The sequence below is a fragment of the Podarcis melisellensis genome (genome assembly GCF_964234715.1).
Source record: "Podarcis melisellensis genome assembly, chromosome: 10".
NCBI lineage: Eukaryota > Metazoa > Chordata > Lepidosauria > Squamata > Lacertidae > Podarcis > Podarcis melisellensis.
Genome location: NC_138542.1, coordinates 27,258,152 through 27,270,421, shown reverse-complemented (window position 1 = coordinate 27,270,421; position 12,270 = coordinate 27,258,152). Strand labels below are relative to the sequence as shown.

General features: G+C 43.6%; 1 protein-coding gene across 4 annotated transcripts in view; it reads left to right on the top strand.

Moving 5' to 3' along the window:
• ADAMTS20 (ADAM metallopeptidase with thrombospondin type 1 motif 20) overlaps positions 1 to 3,375 on the top strand; it is a 77,561-nt gene extending 74,186 nt beyond the window's left edge. For all 4 annotated transcript variants that reach the window (XM_081928909.1, XM_081928908.1, XM_081928910.1 and 1 more), the window contains 2 exons: positions 2,269 to 2,373; positions 2,813 to 3,375. In XM_081928909.1, coding sequence (XP_081785035.1) covers positions 2,269 to 2,373; positions 2,813 to 2,817 — 110 coding nt within the window. In that variant the 3' untranslated portion in view covers positions 2,818 to 3,375. The remainder of the gene's footprint in view (positions 1 to 2,268; positions 2,374 to 2,812) is intronic.
• Positions 3,376 to 12,270: the final 8,895 nt, after the last annotated feature.

Genomic DNA, 12,270 nt, shown 5'->3' with positions numbered 1-12,270 from the left:
TTTGGTTAATATCACGGAAGGTTTGAAAGTCAAGTTTGCCAACTTGTTTGAAAATTGTGTCCAAATGGACAACAAACAAACTCTTTGATCTCAGAACCAAATGTGATTCCAATATGTCCAGAAGTGTCCAAACAAGGGGTGAACAAACAACTTTCCAAGATATATAGTTGATTTTGTTGAAATCTTTAAATACCCAAATATCCCTCTTTTCTTGCTTGCTCCCTTTTTATTTCATTTCGGCCTCATCTTCAGCTGGTTTCTCACATTTTATCCGTTTTCAAATGTTCAGTGACTCCAATGATTAGAAGGACTGTAGAATTTGGCTTGCCATTCATTGCATTTGATGGGGCACATTCCCAAGCAGTGTGAGGGATTTTCAGCCATTGGCAAGCACTGTAGAGATGTGAGAATTTTCCTAGTGTCTGGCAGAAATCAGTACCCAAATCCCATGAGGTGTTTTGTTCCTGTTTCTTTCTCTTTTTTTACCCTTTCCCCTCTTTTCTTGAAACCCCCTCTTTCTGTTCACCTGCTCTTTCACTCTTCCTTTGTCTCGCCACTTCTTGTAGACCCCCTCTCCCTTCCGACCCGTTGCATCTGGAGTCTGCAATGCAACACTGCCCTCTTGTGATCTCACAACTTCTCTTCAGCAATTGTGCTTTAGGTCGAGTCTTTTTCAGAGCAGTACGACAGAGGCATTGACCTAATCCAGAAGTTTTCAACCTTTTTGAGTCCATGGCTCCCTTGACCAACTACATTCTTTCTGTGGCTCCCCTGTAGGGATATGTGCTCCAGACCTCAGAAGTCCCTTGCCTGCAGAGCTGGCAGCCCCTTTTCGAACATCCTCCCTTGCAGAGTGTTCCCTCAGCCTCCTCTCCTCTCCCCTGACCAGCCCCAGAGGACCATTTGCCTGCTGAGCTTGTAGCCAGGGCTGCTGCAACAAACAGCTGTGCAAGCTTTTGGGAGGCAGAGATGTGAGAAGGCATTGGAGGGAGGGAGGGAAGGAAGGACAGCGGCTGGTGTTTCCCGCAGCACCCCTGACCATCATTCAAGGCACCCCAAGGTGCCATGGCACACTGGTTGAAGAACACTGCCCTAATCCATGGCAGGTTCCCCCACTTTCAGGTGTATTTAGGATGTAACTTTTAGAAGGCAGCCCTGTATAGACAAGCTTTTTAATGTGTAATGTTTTATTATGTTTTTATATGTGCTCGAAGCTACACAGAGTGCCTAGGATAACCCAGTCAGATGGGTGGGGTACATATTATTACAGTGGTACCTCGGGTTAAGTACTTAATTCGTTCCGGAGGTCCGTTCTTAACCTGAAACTGTTCTTAACCTGAAGCACCACTTTAGCTAATGGGGCCTCCTGCTGCTGCCACGCCACCGGAGCACGATTTCTATTCTCATCCTGAAGCAAAGTTCTTAACCCAATGTAATATTTTTGGGTTAGCAGAGTCTGTAACCTGAAGTGCATGTAACCCAAGGTACCACTGTATTATTATTATTATTATTATTATTATTATTATTATTATTATTATTATTATTTCAAATATCTAACGTGGTAGCGACTGGTGCCTGTTGAAGATGGGCTGGAGGCAGGGGAGCAAAAATGTGCAATGCTGGACAGATGACAACGCATGCACACACACCCCTTGACACACTTAACAAAAGCACACACACATACCTGACAATGTTTCTGCCCACCTGACACTCACACATACAGCTGACACTCTCTCTCTCTCTCTCTCTCTCTCTCTCTCTCTCTCTCTCTCTCTCTCTCACACACACACACACACACACACACACACACACACACTGAGAGAAATTAAAGGAAGGATGGAGGAAATACTAAGGGTCTTATATACACTGTATTGAAATTTTCCTTCTAAGTGCTTGTTTCTTCATTTTTGGGGTATGAACCATGTGACATTTCTCCTCACTGGGTGATACGACAGCTTTTCAGGAACTAAAATCTGCTTTCCAACCAATTGGTAGCTAGAGCAGAAAGATTTTCTAAATCAATTACACGTCACTGTGCTGTTTGCTACGTCACGTTCCCCCCACTTATCCCCTTATCCCCCTTTCTTACCTCCTCATTTGTGATGCTGCCCCATATCCTCTCCACCCCACCTCAGCCCTCCTTGCCTCATCTTTCTTTTATTGCCGCTTCTGCTGTTCATTTCTGGGCGCACCTGCACAAATATTTGCAATATTACTAGCCTAGCTCTAAAGCCGATCTGTATGTTTTTTCTCTCTCCACTTGAAAAGGGGCAGTTTGGCATCAATTTGGCAGGCACCGGGCTGAGGCTATCCCCTACGGCAAAGTGGATCGCTCAGGGAAATTACGTCACAGTTCAGATACACAAATCTCAAGTAAGTCTGTTTGCACCAATGATTATTTGCAGGGATGGAGTGTTTGCTCCAGCTGCTTCAATTAGCAGCAAAGGAACCTTGAGTCAGGTACTAAGGAGTTGGAAAGCGTCAGGCATTAAAAAAGAAGAAGAAGAGGCGGTAAAGACTTAATCTCAGAAGACTTCTTAAGCAAGAGAACAAAGAAAGTGGCAGCAGACATCTGGAAGAAGCAGGCCTGTTTTAAGGCAGGGCGGCTGGGGGCGGGGTGGTGGTGGGGAGTGATTTGGAGTTGCCTGCCACATGGCACAGAAGGAGAGGACCTGCAGGTCAATGCTTCATCTCTTTCCCATGATTCCTGGTTCTCAGATAACTTCTGCATCACTGCAGCGAAGGGGCGCTGTTGCTTCCAAGGCAGCTATGAGTTCATGCTTCTCACGAAGTGATTTTCTGTTCTTTTCAGGATGATACTAAGATATATGGAAGATGTGGAGGATTCTGTGGGAAATGCATTCCTAATGGAAACACTGGTCTCCAACTTCAAATAAACTAGAGAGAAGAAGAAGGAGGAGGAGGAGGAGGAGGAGGAGGAGGAGGAGGAGGAGGAGAAGAAATCCTTAAGAATTATATTGAAGGTGCTGTTATTTCCTCAATCCTTTCAACTCTGCAGTGTTTGTCTACTCTGAATTCCTACTCCTCCTTCTATGTTAATCGGCAACTCTGCTTCTTGCCACACCCACAACCTCCTGCACAGATTGCTGGGCACAATCTTAAGGCCATTTCACCCATTTAAAAGGAAAACGGACCCCTTGGTGTTTTATGCGCACACATAAAACTGCAACGAGTGACATGAACATGGCAAACGTGATTACAAATGCACATAGCATATAAATACATTTCTCTGAGATCCGGGGTTTCTTGCAGCTTCCTAGCACTCTGAACACACTGGCTGAATGTATAGTGAATTTACATGGGGACGTAGCCTGCTCCAACCTGGGCATGTTTCTTTCACAGTCTGTATCCTGTTCTGCTAGAGGGATGCGGGTGGCGCTGTGGGTTAAACCACAGAGCCTAGGACTTGTCAATCAGAAGGTCGGCAGTTCGAATCCCTGCGACGGGGTGAGCTTCTGTTGCTCGGTCCCTGCTCCTGCCAACTTAGCAATTCGAAAGCACGTCAAAGTGCAAGTAGATAAATAGGTACCGCTCCGCCGGGAAGGTAAACGGCGTTTCTGTGTGCTGCTCTGGTTCACCAGAAGCGGCTTAGTCATGCTGGCCACATGACCCAGAAGCTGTACGCCGGCTCCCTTGGCCAATAAAGCGAGATGAGCCCTGCAACCCCAGAGTTGGCCACGACTGGACCTAATGGTCAGGGGTTCCTTTACCTTTACCTTTTATCCTGTTCTGCTGGGGATTGGGACCTGCAGAGAAAATGGTTACAAATAGCAGATTCTCAGCAAGGCCACTCCGGAACTTTTTTTGGGGGGGTTGGCTCTTTCATTGCAAATTTAGGGGGGCCAACCCCCGCTACTTGGCACTGATGGAAGAGCCACAACTTCAGGCCAAATGTACAGAGGACTTCCCTTAAGTGTGACACTGGAGTATCATCTGAATCAGAGTCCCCCTCGGGGCAACACTGGGACTCCGAAACAAGGTCCTATATGCAAACCAACCCTGCAAAAAAGTAAAGTCCCAAACTGCAGGTTCGGGCCCTCTCTGCACAGTCTGTATGCACATAGAAACCAAACAGATAGGCACGTGGCTGCATGGAGGCCAGGGGGGTAGGGCTTGCTACTATGATTCCATTAGAATCATAGAATCGTAGAGTTTGAAGGGACCCTGAGGATCATCTAGTCCACCCCCTGCATTGCAAGAATATGCAGCTGTCCCATTTGGGGATTGAACCTGCAAACTTGGTGTTATGGGCACCACGCTCTCACCAACCGAGCTACTGTACATGTGATCGTCCTGTGAAGGCGCTCCCTTTGTGCACATTTCACTTGCACAAGAGCATTCTCACCCGACCCCCTGGCAAAAAGGAGAAGAGAACTCAAACTGGCTTTTTGTAAAGTTGTTTATTAAATGAATAAGTTAAGATCCTTGGACTGACTCCTGACCATTAGGTCCAGTCGCGGCCGACTCTGGGGTTGCAGCGCTCATCTCGCTTTATTGGCCAAGGGAGCCGGCGTACAGCTTCCGGGTCATGTGGCCAGCATGACTAAGCCACTTCTGGCAAGCCAGAGCAGCACACGGAAACGCTGTTTACCTTCCCGCTTGAGTGGTACCTATCGATCTACTTGCACTTTGACGTGCTTTCAAACTGCTAGGTTGGCAGGAGCAGGGACCAAGTAACGGGAGCTCACCCCATTGCAGGGATTCGGACCGCTGACCTTCTGATCAGCAAGTCCTAGGCTCTGTGGTTTAACCCACAGCGCCACCCGCGTCCCTTAAAATCCTTATTACTGTACAAAACAAAGAGTTCACATCTGCTAAGCTGGCTTGATCAGTTACGTTAGAAAGCACGGAAGGTGTTGAAATATATAATGCCCAGCATAATCCTAAATATATTTAATCATCTTTAAATCCCTCTAGGTTCACTGGGACTTACTCTCTAGTAAGTTGCTTTAGGATGGCAACTGATCAACTTTGCAAAACCCTGCCAGGGATTACACTTGTCCCCAGATCTATCTCAGATAGGTGCATATCAATATACTTTCTGCTGATACAGTTCCTGTAGCTTTCTTCATTGTGCCCCTGTCCTCTTTTCACATCACATTTTTGGTACTTACACAGACGCAGCTCAGCTTCAGAAATCTCCTTGGCACATGCTTAGCAAAGTTAATGTCTATTGTGGCTAAAAGCAAGTAATCACATAAGGAAAACCACCATAGTTCTGAACCTAATGTTAGCGATCCTACCTCTCATCTATGTACTATGACAACAAATTAATTTTGTATATTATAGGGGGTTTTTTATTCAGTTGTGCATATACACACATACACACATGGAAGTATACAACGATTGCCCAAATACTTCAAAATGAGTGCCCATACTATATGTTAAAGGAAACCTCTGTTGCATCTTTGAAACTCTCATGCAAGAAGCTATGTAGGAAGTAGAGCTCATTAACTTTAGGGAGATCTAGTTTAGATTTCTAGTGCTCCTAGTGGTCCTCGTTCAAGTGTCCTGCTTTTTCCACATCAGGAAGTCATTGTTCTGTGCCACTTTGTCTCCACATAGGTAGAGAGTTTTGTCTTTAAGAAGTGTTCTGGTTGTTGGACTTGCCAGAAACCCCAAATATTAATTAATTATTATAATAATATAATTAATATTACATTGAATTTTGACACTATTTCATAACAAGTTCTCAGGTATTTGGAATGTATAGCATATAGTACGATTCTGTTTTCTTTGTGATGCCTACTGTTGAAGCCAAATACCAGCTAAAGGTACAATCCTCATTCCATTCAAGTCTGTGACAAACGCCCCATTCATCTTAATGGATCAGCATTGCAACCTAGACAATTAAACCAAATACCGTCAACTGCCAGTAAAGCATTGGTAGAGGAAAAAATGGCAGCTATACTAATATCACCCACAAAGATATTTAAAATAAGGGCTAAGTCATACCACGGGATTTTGGGCAGTTAACTGCCTTTGAGCTAACACATATAGATAACTATTTTGTGACCTCTGTATCAGAAAAGTATTTTTTTTGCACTATGTGCCTTATTCTACTTGTAAACATGAAAACTGTAACATTATTTTCCTAGAAATGTTTACATTTACGATACCTATGTTATAAATTATAAAAAAAACTTTATGTAATAAATATGCCATGTGATCACTGCTTAAATACACTGCTTAAATGTGTAAGCAAATCACTTATGGGATGTTTGTGCAAATCATTCAGCGTCTCTTCAACCTTTGACATTTTTCTCTACATTGGGAAGAAAGAGCCTGTGCAACTTAATTTATTAAGACTGCAGTTCTCTGTACAGTGGTACCTCGGTTTACGAACTTCATCCGTTCTGGAAGTCAGTTCTTAAATCGAAACCGTTCTTAAACTGAGGGGCAGTCTCCCGCCACCGGTGCCCTTCCTCCGTTCGGCTTCCATTTGGCTTCCAGGGCAAGGTTCGCTAACCGGAACACCTACTTCTGGTTTTGAGGAGTTTGTTGTCTGAATTGTTCGTGAACAGGGCTGTTCGTAGACCGAGGTACCACTGAGAGTAGCAATATCAGATAATTCCGATGAACACAGAAATTGGAATAGAAATTGCTGGAGTTCACTTATTCCCCCTGCATCTGAAATGGAAATCCATCAAGGGAATATGATCAGCATTCACTTCTTTTCATTATTGTCGGTCTGCAAATGACACACAATTGGAAAAGAAAGCCCTGGTCATAGGGTATTACAGTGGTACCTCAGGTTACAAACACTTTGGGGTTAGAAACTCCGCTAACCCGGAAGTAGTACCTCAGGTTGAGAACTTTGACCCAGGATGAGAATAAAAATCAGGCGGTGGCGGCATGGCGGCAGCGGGAGGCCCCTTTAGTGAAAGCACGCTTCAGGTTAAGAATGGTGTCGGGTTAAGAACGGACCTCCGGAACAAACTACATTAACCCAAATGGAAGGGTACCAGAACGTGAGTCACAGAAGCCTGGTTACACCAGGCAGAGGGCCTTCTTGGTAGTGGCACCTACCCTGTGGAATGCCCTCTCATCAGATGTCAAGGAAATAAACAACCAGCTGGCTTTCCGAAGACATCTGAAGGCAGCCCTGTTTAGGGAAGTTTTTTATGACTGTTGTTTTAATGTATTTTTAATCTTTTGTTGGAAGCTGCCCAGAGTGGCTGGGGAAACCCAGCCAAATGGGCGGGGTAGAAATAAATTACAGTGGTACCTCAGGTTAAGAACTTAATTCGTTCTGGAGGTCCATTCTTAACCTGAAGCACCACTTTAGCTAATGGGGCCTCCTGCTGCCGCTGCACTGCCGCTCCACGATTTCTGTTCTCATCCTGAAGGAAAGTTCTTAACCCAATGTAATATTTCTAGGTTAGCAGAGTCTGTATGTATGTAACCTGAAGTGTATGTAACCCGAGGTACCACTGTATTATTATTATTATTTGGCTCAGTTGGGATTGCACCTCAGTTTTGTTGTTCACCACAGAAAAGATCTGAGGCATTAGCAAATGACTTTCTTTGTACTTGAAAGTCACAATGACATCTGCATGGAAGATGGGAAAGCGGGGTGAGGGGTGAGGAGCCCAGCTGCTTTGCCAAGGTAAACCAGTGAAAATGGAAACATGCTTATCCAACCTTGGTAGGGGCTCAGGCTCAGGGGATTCATATTTTAGTGCATGTATAATATTCCGCTAGACAATTTCTTCTTCAGACTGAGATGTTAAGGTAATCAGCATTAGTTCACAGGGTGCTCATACAAAGGGAGGCATTGTTCAGCTTGAAGGCTATGTCCTGAGAAAAAAGTCAGAAATTTTCAGATGAATTTCTGAGTTCACAGCTACAGAAGGAAAGATGGAGTTTGAACAAAGCAAGAAATGAATGCCAAGTTTTTCGCCTAGATCTTTAATTTTCAGTACTTTCAAGGGAGTATATTTCACTCTTGTGACCTACTTCAGGACATCCTAAGCTTTAGGATTCAAAATGGGAAGGAGAAAGTCAACACTTTTTATATTTGATTAAAAAAAAAATCAGGAGTGGTCAGCTTCTGAAGTCTGGCAAGACCATATGTCTATAACATCTATATCAAATCTGACAATCTGATATGATTGAACATACTTGCTGCTGGGTTAAAATGTGGAATATTGAAACGAAAGCTTCAGTGATATCATGTTCATGTTGAATTTCCATTCCATTACTTAAGTGAAATGACAGAAAACTTACAGAGCACTCTTTATTTTATTCTTATTTCTTTTTTTGATATGTGTGCGTGTAGAATAATGTGCACAGCCCCATCTAGTGGCTATGCTTAACATTGTTATAAACTACACTGATTCAAAATAACCATCTTTACAATTTAATGCACAGATGTTAAGCCCAGTGACCTATAAACAAGCATAAAATGCTTTGCTGGAAAAGTGCAGTTTTGAGGCAGTTGTTGGCATTTGTATGTCTCGGGAGATGATGGAAGAGTGTGCCTTTGGGGGTAAAGTCAATGAAAGTTACAATGCCTGCTGTGGCTGAGACCAAAACAGAAGAGACATGTTTTATTGCAGGTGAGGCCAATGAAGGCGTCCATTTTTGCTGCTACAGGTGTTCCATGGTGTTTCTTCTCTCTATTTTCCTTTGGTCACTGCTGTAGACACACAACCTGATTGTCTTCAGGCACTGCGATTGTCTCCAAGGGATTCCCATGTGGTGGGGTTAATTTTGCTGGCCTCCTGTATCATGTTGAGATATACGCCAAGCTTTTCATCCTCCGAGTGTGCACACGCTACGTTGTCATCAGCATATCGAAGCTCTATGATGGAAGTTATGGTAACCTTACTCTTTGCTTTCAGCCTACTCAAGTTAAAGAGCTTTCCATCTGTTCGAAATATGATTTCTACCCCAGTGGGGAGTTTCGCTTTGACAATGTGTAGAATCATGGCAGTGAAAATAATAAACAGAGTTGGGGCGATAACACAACCCTGTTTAACACCTGATCCCACTGTGAATGGTTCATTTTGAGAGTCATTGTTATCTGCAATGGTTGCTGTCATGTTATCATGGAGGAGCCAAAAGATGTCCACAAATTTATCTGGGCAGCCAGTTTTCAGAAGGACAGTCCACAGGGCATTACGATTTACAGTGCCGAAAGCCTTAGTCAGGTCAATAAATGCTGTATACAGGGGTTGGTTTTGATCTCTGCATTTTTATTGAGGCTGTAGAGCAGAGAAAATAATGTCCACTGTCCGCCTAGAAGGTCGAAAACTATTTTGGGATTCAGGAAGGGTAGCCTTGGATATAGTTAGGAGGCAGTTTGCTCAGATCCTTGCAACAATTTTGCCAGTCGCAGCTGATCACCTTGCTGCAGTCATTCCTCCTATAGCAAAATACATTGTGTTCCTGTTTACATTAAATTCATTTGCAAGTAGGAACGTTTTAAGACAGATCTGTGCACTCTTTAGTCCTTTCCCCCTCCCCTTAGAAGAAGAGTTAGTTCTCACCCGGGAAGAATGGCAGATGAAGGTGATGGACTATATGGAACTGGCGGAAATGACTGGCAGAATCCGAGACTAGGGAGAAGAGTCGGTGGAGGAAGAGTGGAAGAAATTTAAAGACTATCTACAGAAACATTGTAAAATTAATGAATGTTAGAAGGATGTTGGAATGAAGCTATGTGGTTTTAGCAGAAATGATATAAAGGTTTAGGAAAAAACAGACTGTTAATTGGTGAAAGGAGGGAAAGTTAAGTTATATTATATTAAGATAATTTACAGGACAAAAACTGGAAAAGATGGAAAGGATTTGCTGAAATTGCTAACCGAACCAGAATACAAAAAAGGGAGGTGTGAGGAGGTCAAGGAAACAAGCAAATGAAAGATAAGTTATGGGAAGGTTTGATGTGTTTTTTACTTGTTTCTATTTTTCTGTTTTTCCCCCCTGTTTCTTTCTCCCCCCCCTTCTCTTATTGTGATGTGCTGTTTTGTTTTTGTTTAATATGGTGTTTTTATTTTCTTTCTTTTTGTAACATTTAAAACTTTAATAAATATTATTTTCCAAAAAAGAAGAAGAAGAAGAGTTAGTTCTTCTACGTTATTCAGATTAAGCAAAGCAATCGTTCCTGGTTTGCTGGAGATCAGTGTGTTCGACACTAAATGTGGTTTTCACAAAATCGAATGTGATAGGCTGTGCCACCACTTGAGGCTGATACTAATTGATACTGCTAGGTAGAAGTTAGGGAGGACAACAGTAGGGGTCGCTAGAGCAAATGGCTGATGGTGCTAGAGCCAGTGGTAGGTGGAGACAACTGCTGCATTTTTATAAGGGCAACACTGGGACTAAGGATGAGCAGGCAGACAGCTGGTGTCCCCCTGTGGCAGGTGGGACTGACTGAGCATGGAGTGGATTTTGTGGCCCATTGCCTCACTTGCCCTAATGAACTAGCTTCCACTGTGTATATCATCCTAAGCGAGTGTGCTGTCCTAAGCAAGAAGAATTGAGCTTTCTGACTGCTTTGTAAAGTCTCCCTTGTTCATACATAGCCTACAGTTTAACACAAATATTAGGATTTTCTTTTCGGGGGGAAAGATGGCCATAATTTTGAGAATAGCAAGTACATAATCTCCGCATCCTTGGGCCTTTTTTATACTTAAGCCCATAGAGAATTGGCTTGTTTGGCTTCAGATCCCTTTTTAACACATAAAGGTTTTCTTTTACAGTTTGTGGCGGTTCGTTTTACAAGGCCTCAGCTTCATAGGTACTGGGTGTGTTTATTCTGGCTGTAGGAAAAGATTCTGTGCTCTGTTTTCTGATAAGTTTCCCCTCGAGTTCAGTTATGACAGATCTCCCTTTGAATATGCTTTGCTGAAGAAAAATACCATAGCACAAGACAGGCATCTCTGGCTATATTATATTTATGTCTGTAGTCTGTCCTTAAACATCAACAGCTGTGCACACATTGATCTGGCGCACGGCCGATTCTCCACTACATCCAAGAAACCCTTTTCGAAAAAGTTTCTTGGGGATTATGTCTACATTACTGCAATATGATTTCCTAGCCTACACATATTTTTCCAATATTATCTGTATTTTTATTTATTTTGTAAAGATGGATCAAGATGTTGGAATTCTGCTACCCGGTCATCGGTATGTGCCTATCTGATCAGGCACCGGCTGAATTCCTTAGACCTCCCTCCGGCGACTCCCGGCAGGATAAACACGAGGTCCGTTCCGGCGATCTTCCTCAGGCTGTGAGGAAAACACACCAACTGCTTCTCCTCCTCTCCTCCTCCCTGCATATTCCCAGGGAGGGGAATCAGACACAGACAGTAACGTATCTACATGTCCTTTTATTAGTGTCTTTCAGCGGTCATCCAGTAAACATGTCTGCTCTCTTCAACAAACAGAGAGAAAAAACCATAACTCCACCCATGTACATCCTGTACAGGTCATATGACAAACCCACTGAGCTAACATCCGGTGCTCAGTACAGAATGGACTGCCCCTTTGTTCCCATGGCAACAGTCACAAACATCCTGTTTGGCTTTCCAGCCACAAGCAGCAGACTGTGCTGCCTTTGCTTGCTGCAGCTTTGGTGCTTTAGAATAACATCCTCCCCCTAAAGTATCAATGCGTGCTGCGAGCAAAGCGTCATCCAGAGAAGAAAACAAACAGTTGTTATACTTATAACATTCCCCTGTTGTTTCAGTTCCACCCTTGGAACTACCCGCCACTGGTTTTACCAATGTACCTCTCTGGTTGTGTGACTTCCAAGGAATGAGTGCTTCTGCATTACCTTGGTTAACAACTCTCTGTTGTGCCTTTGTCTCTGACTCAGACACAGCTTCAATCTGACCTTGGTCGTTTACAACAGCAACAGCTAAGTAAGCAAACTCTTGTGAATACCTCTTGGGTGGTACACTCTTCGTTGCTCTCTCAGACCTACGTAAGAGGTGCTGCTCTTCTCTGCTTTCTGGTTCAGCCTCTGAACTCTCTGGAGAACCAGTACTAAGCTTAATCAGTGGTTCGTCCTCCTCTTCTGAGGGTCTAGTCATTATGTGAGATTTCCTCTCAATGACTGTGACAACTGAGCTGTCTGAGCTATCGCTGTCATCATCAGTGCTACTGAACTCAATAAAATCAACATCATCATCATCAGAATCATCATCACCTGTGGGAAATGTGTGAACAATCACTCTCTCCTGTTCAGGAGCACTCTCTAGAAATTTTGTGAGAATCACCTTTCCAGATTCAGACAAA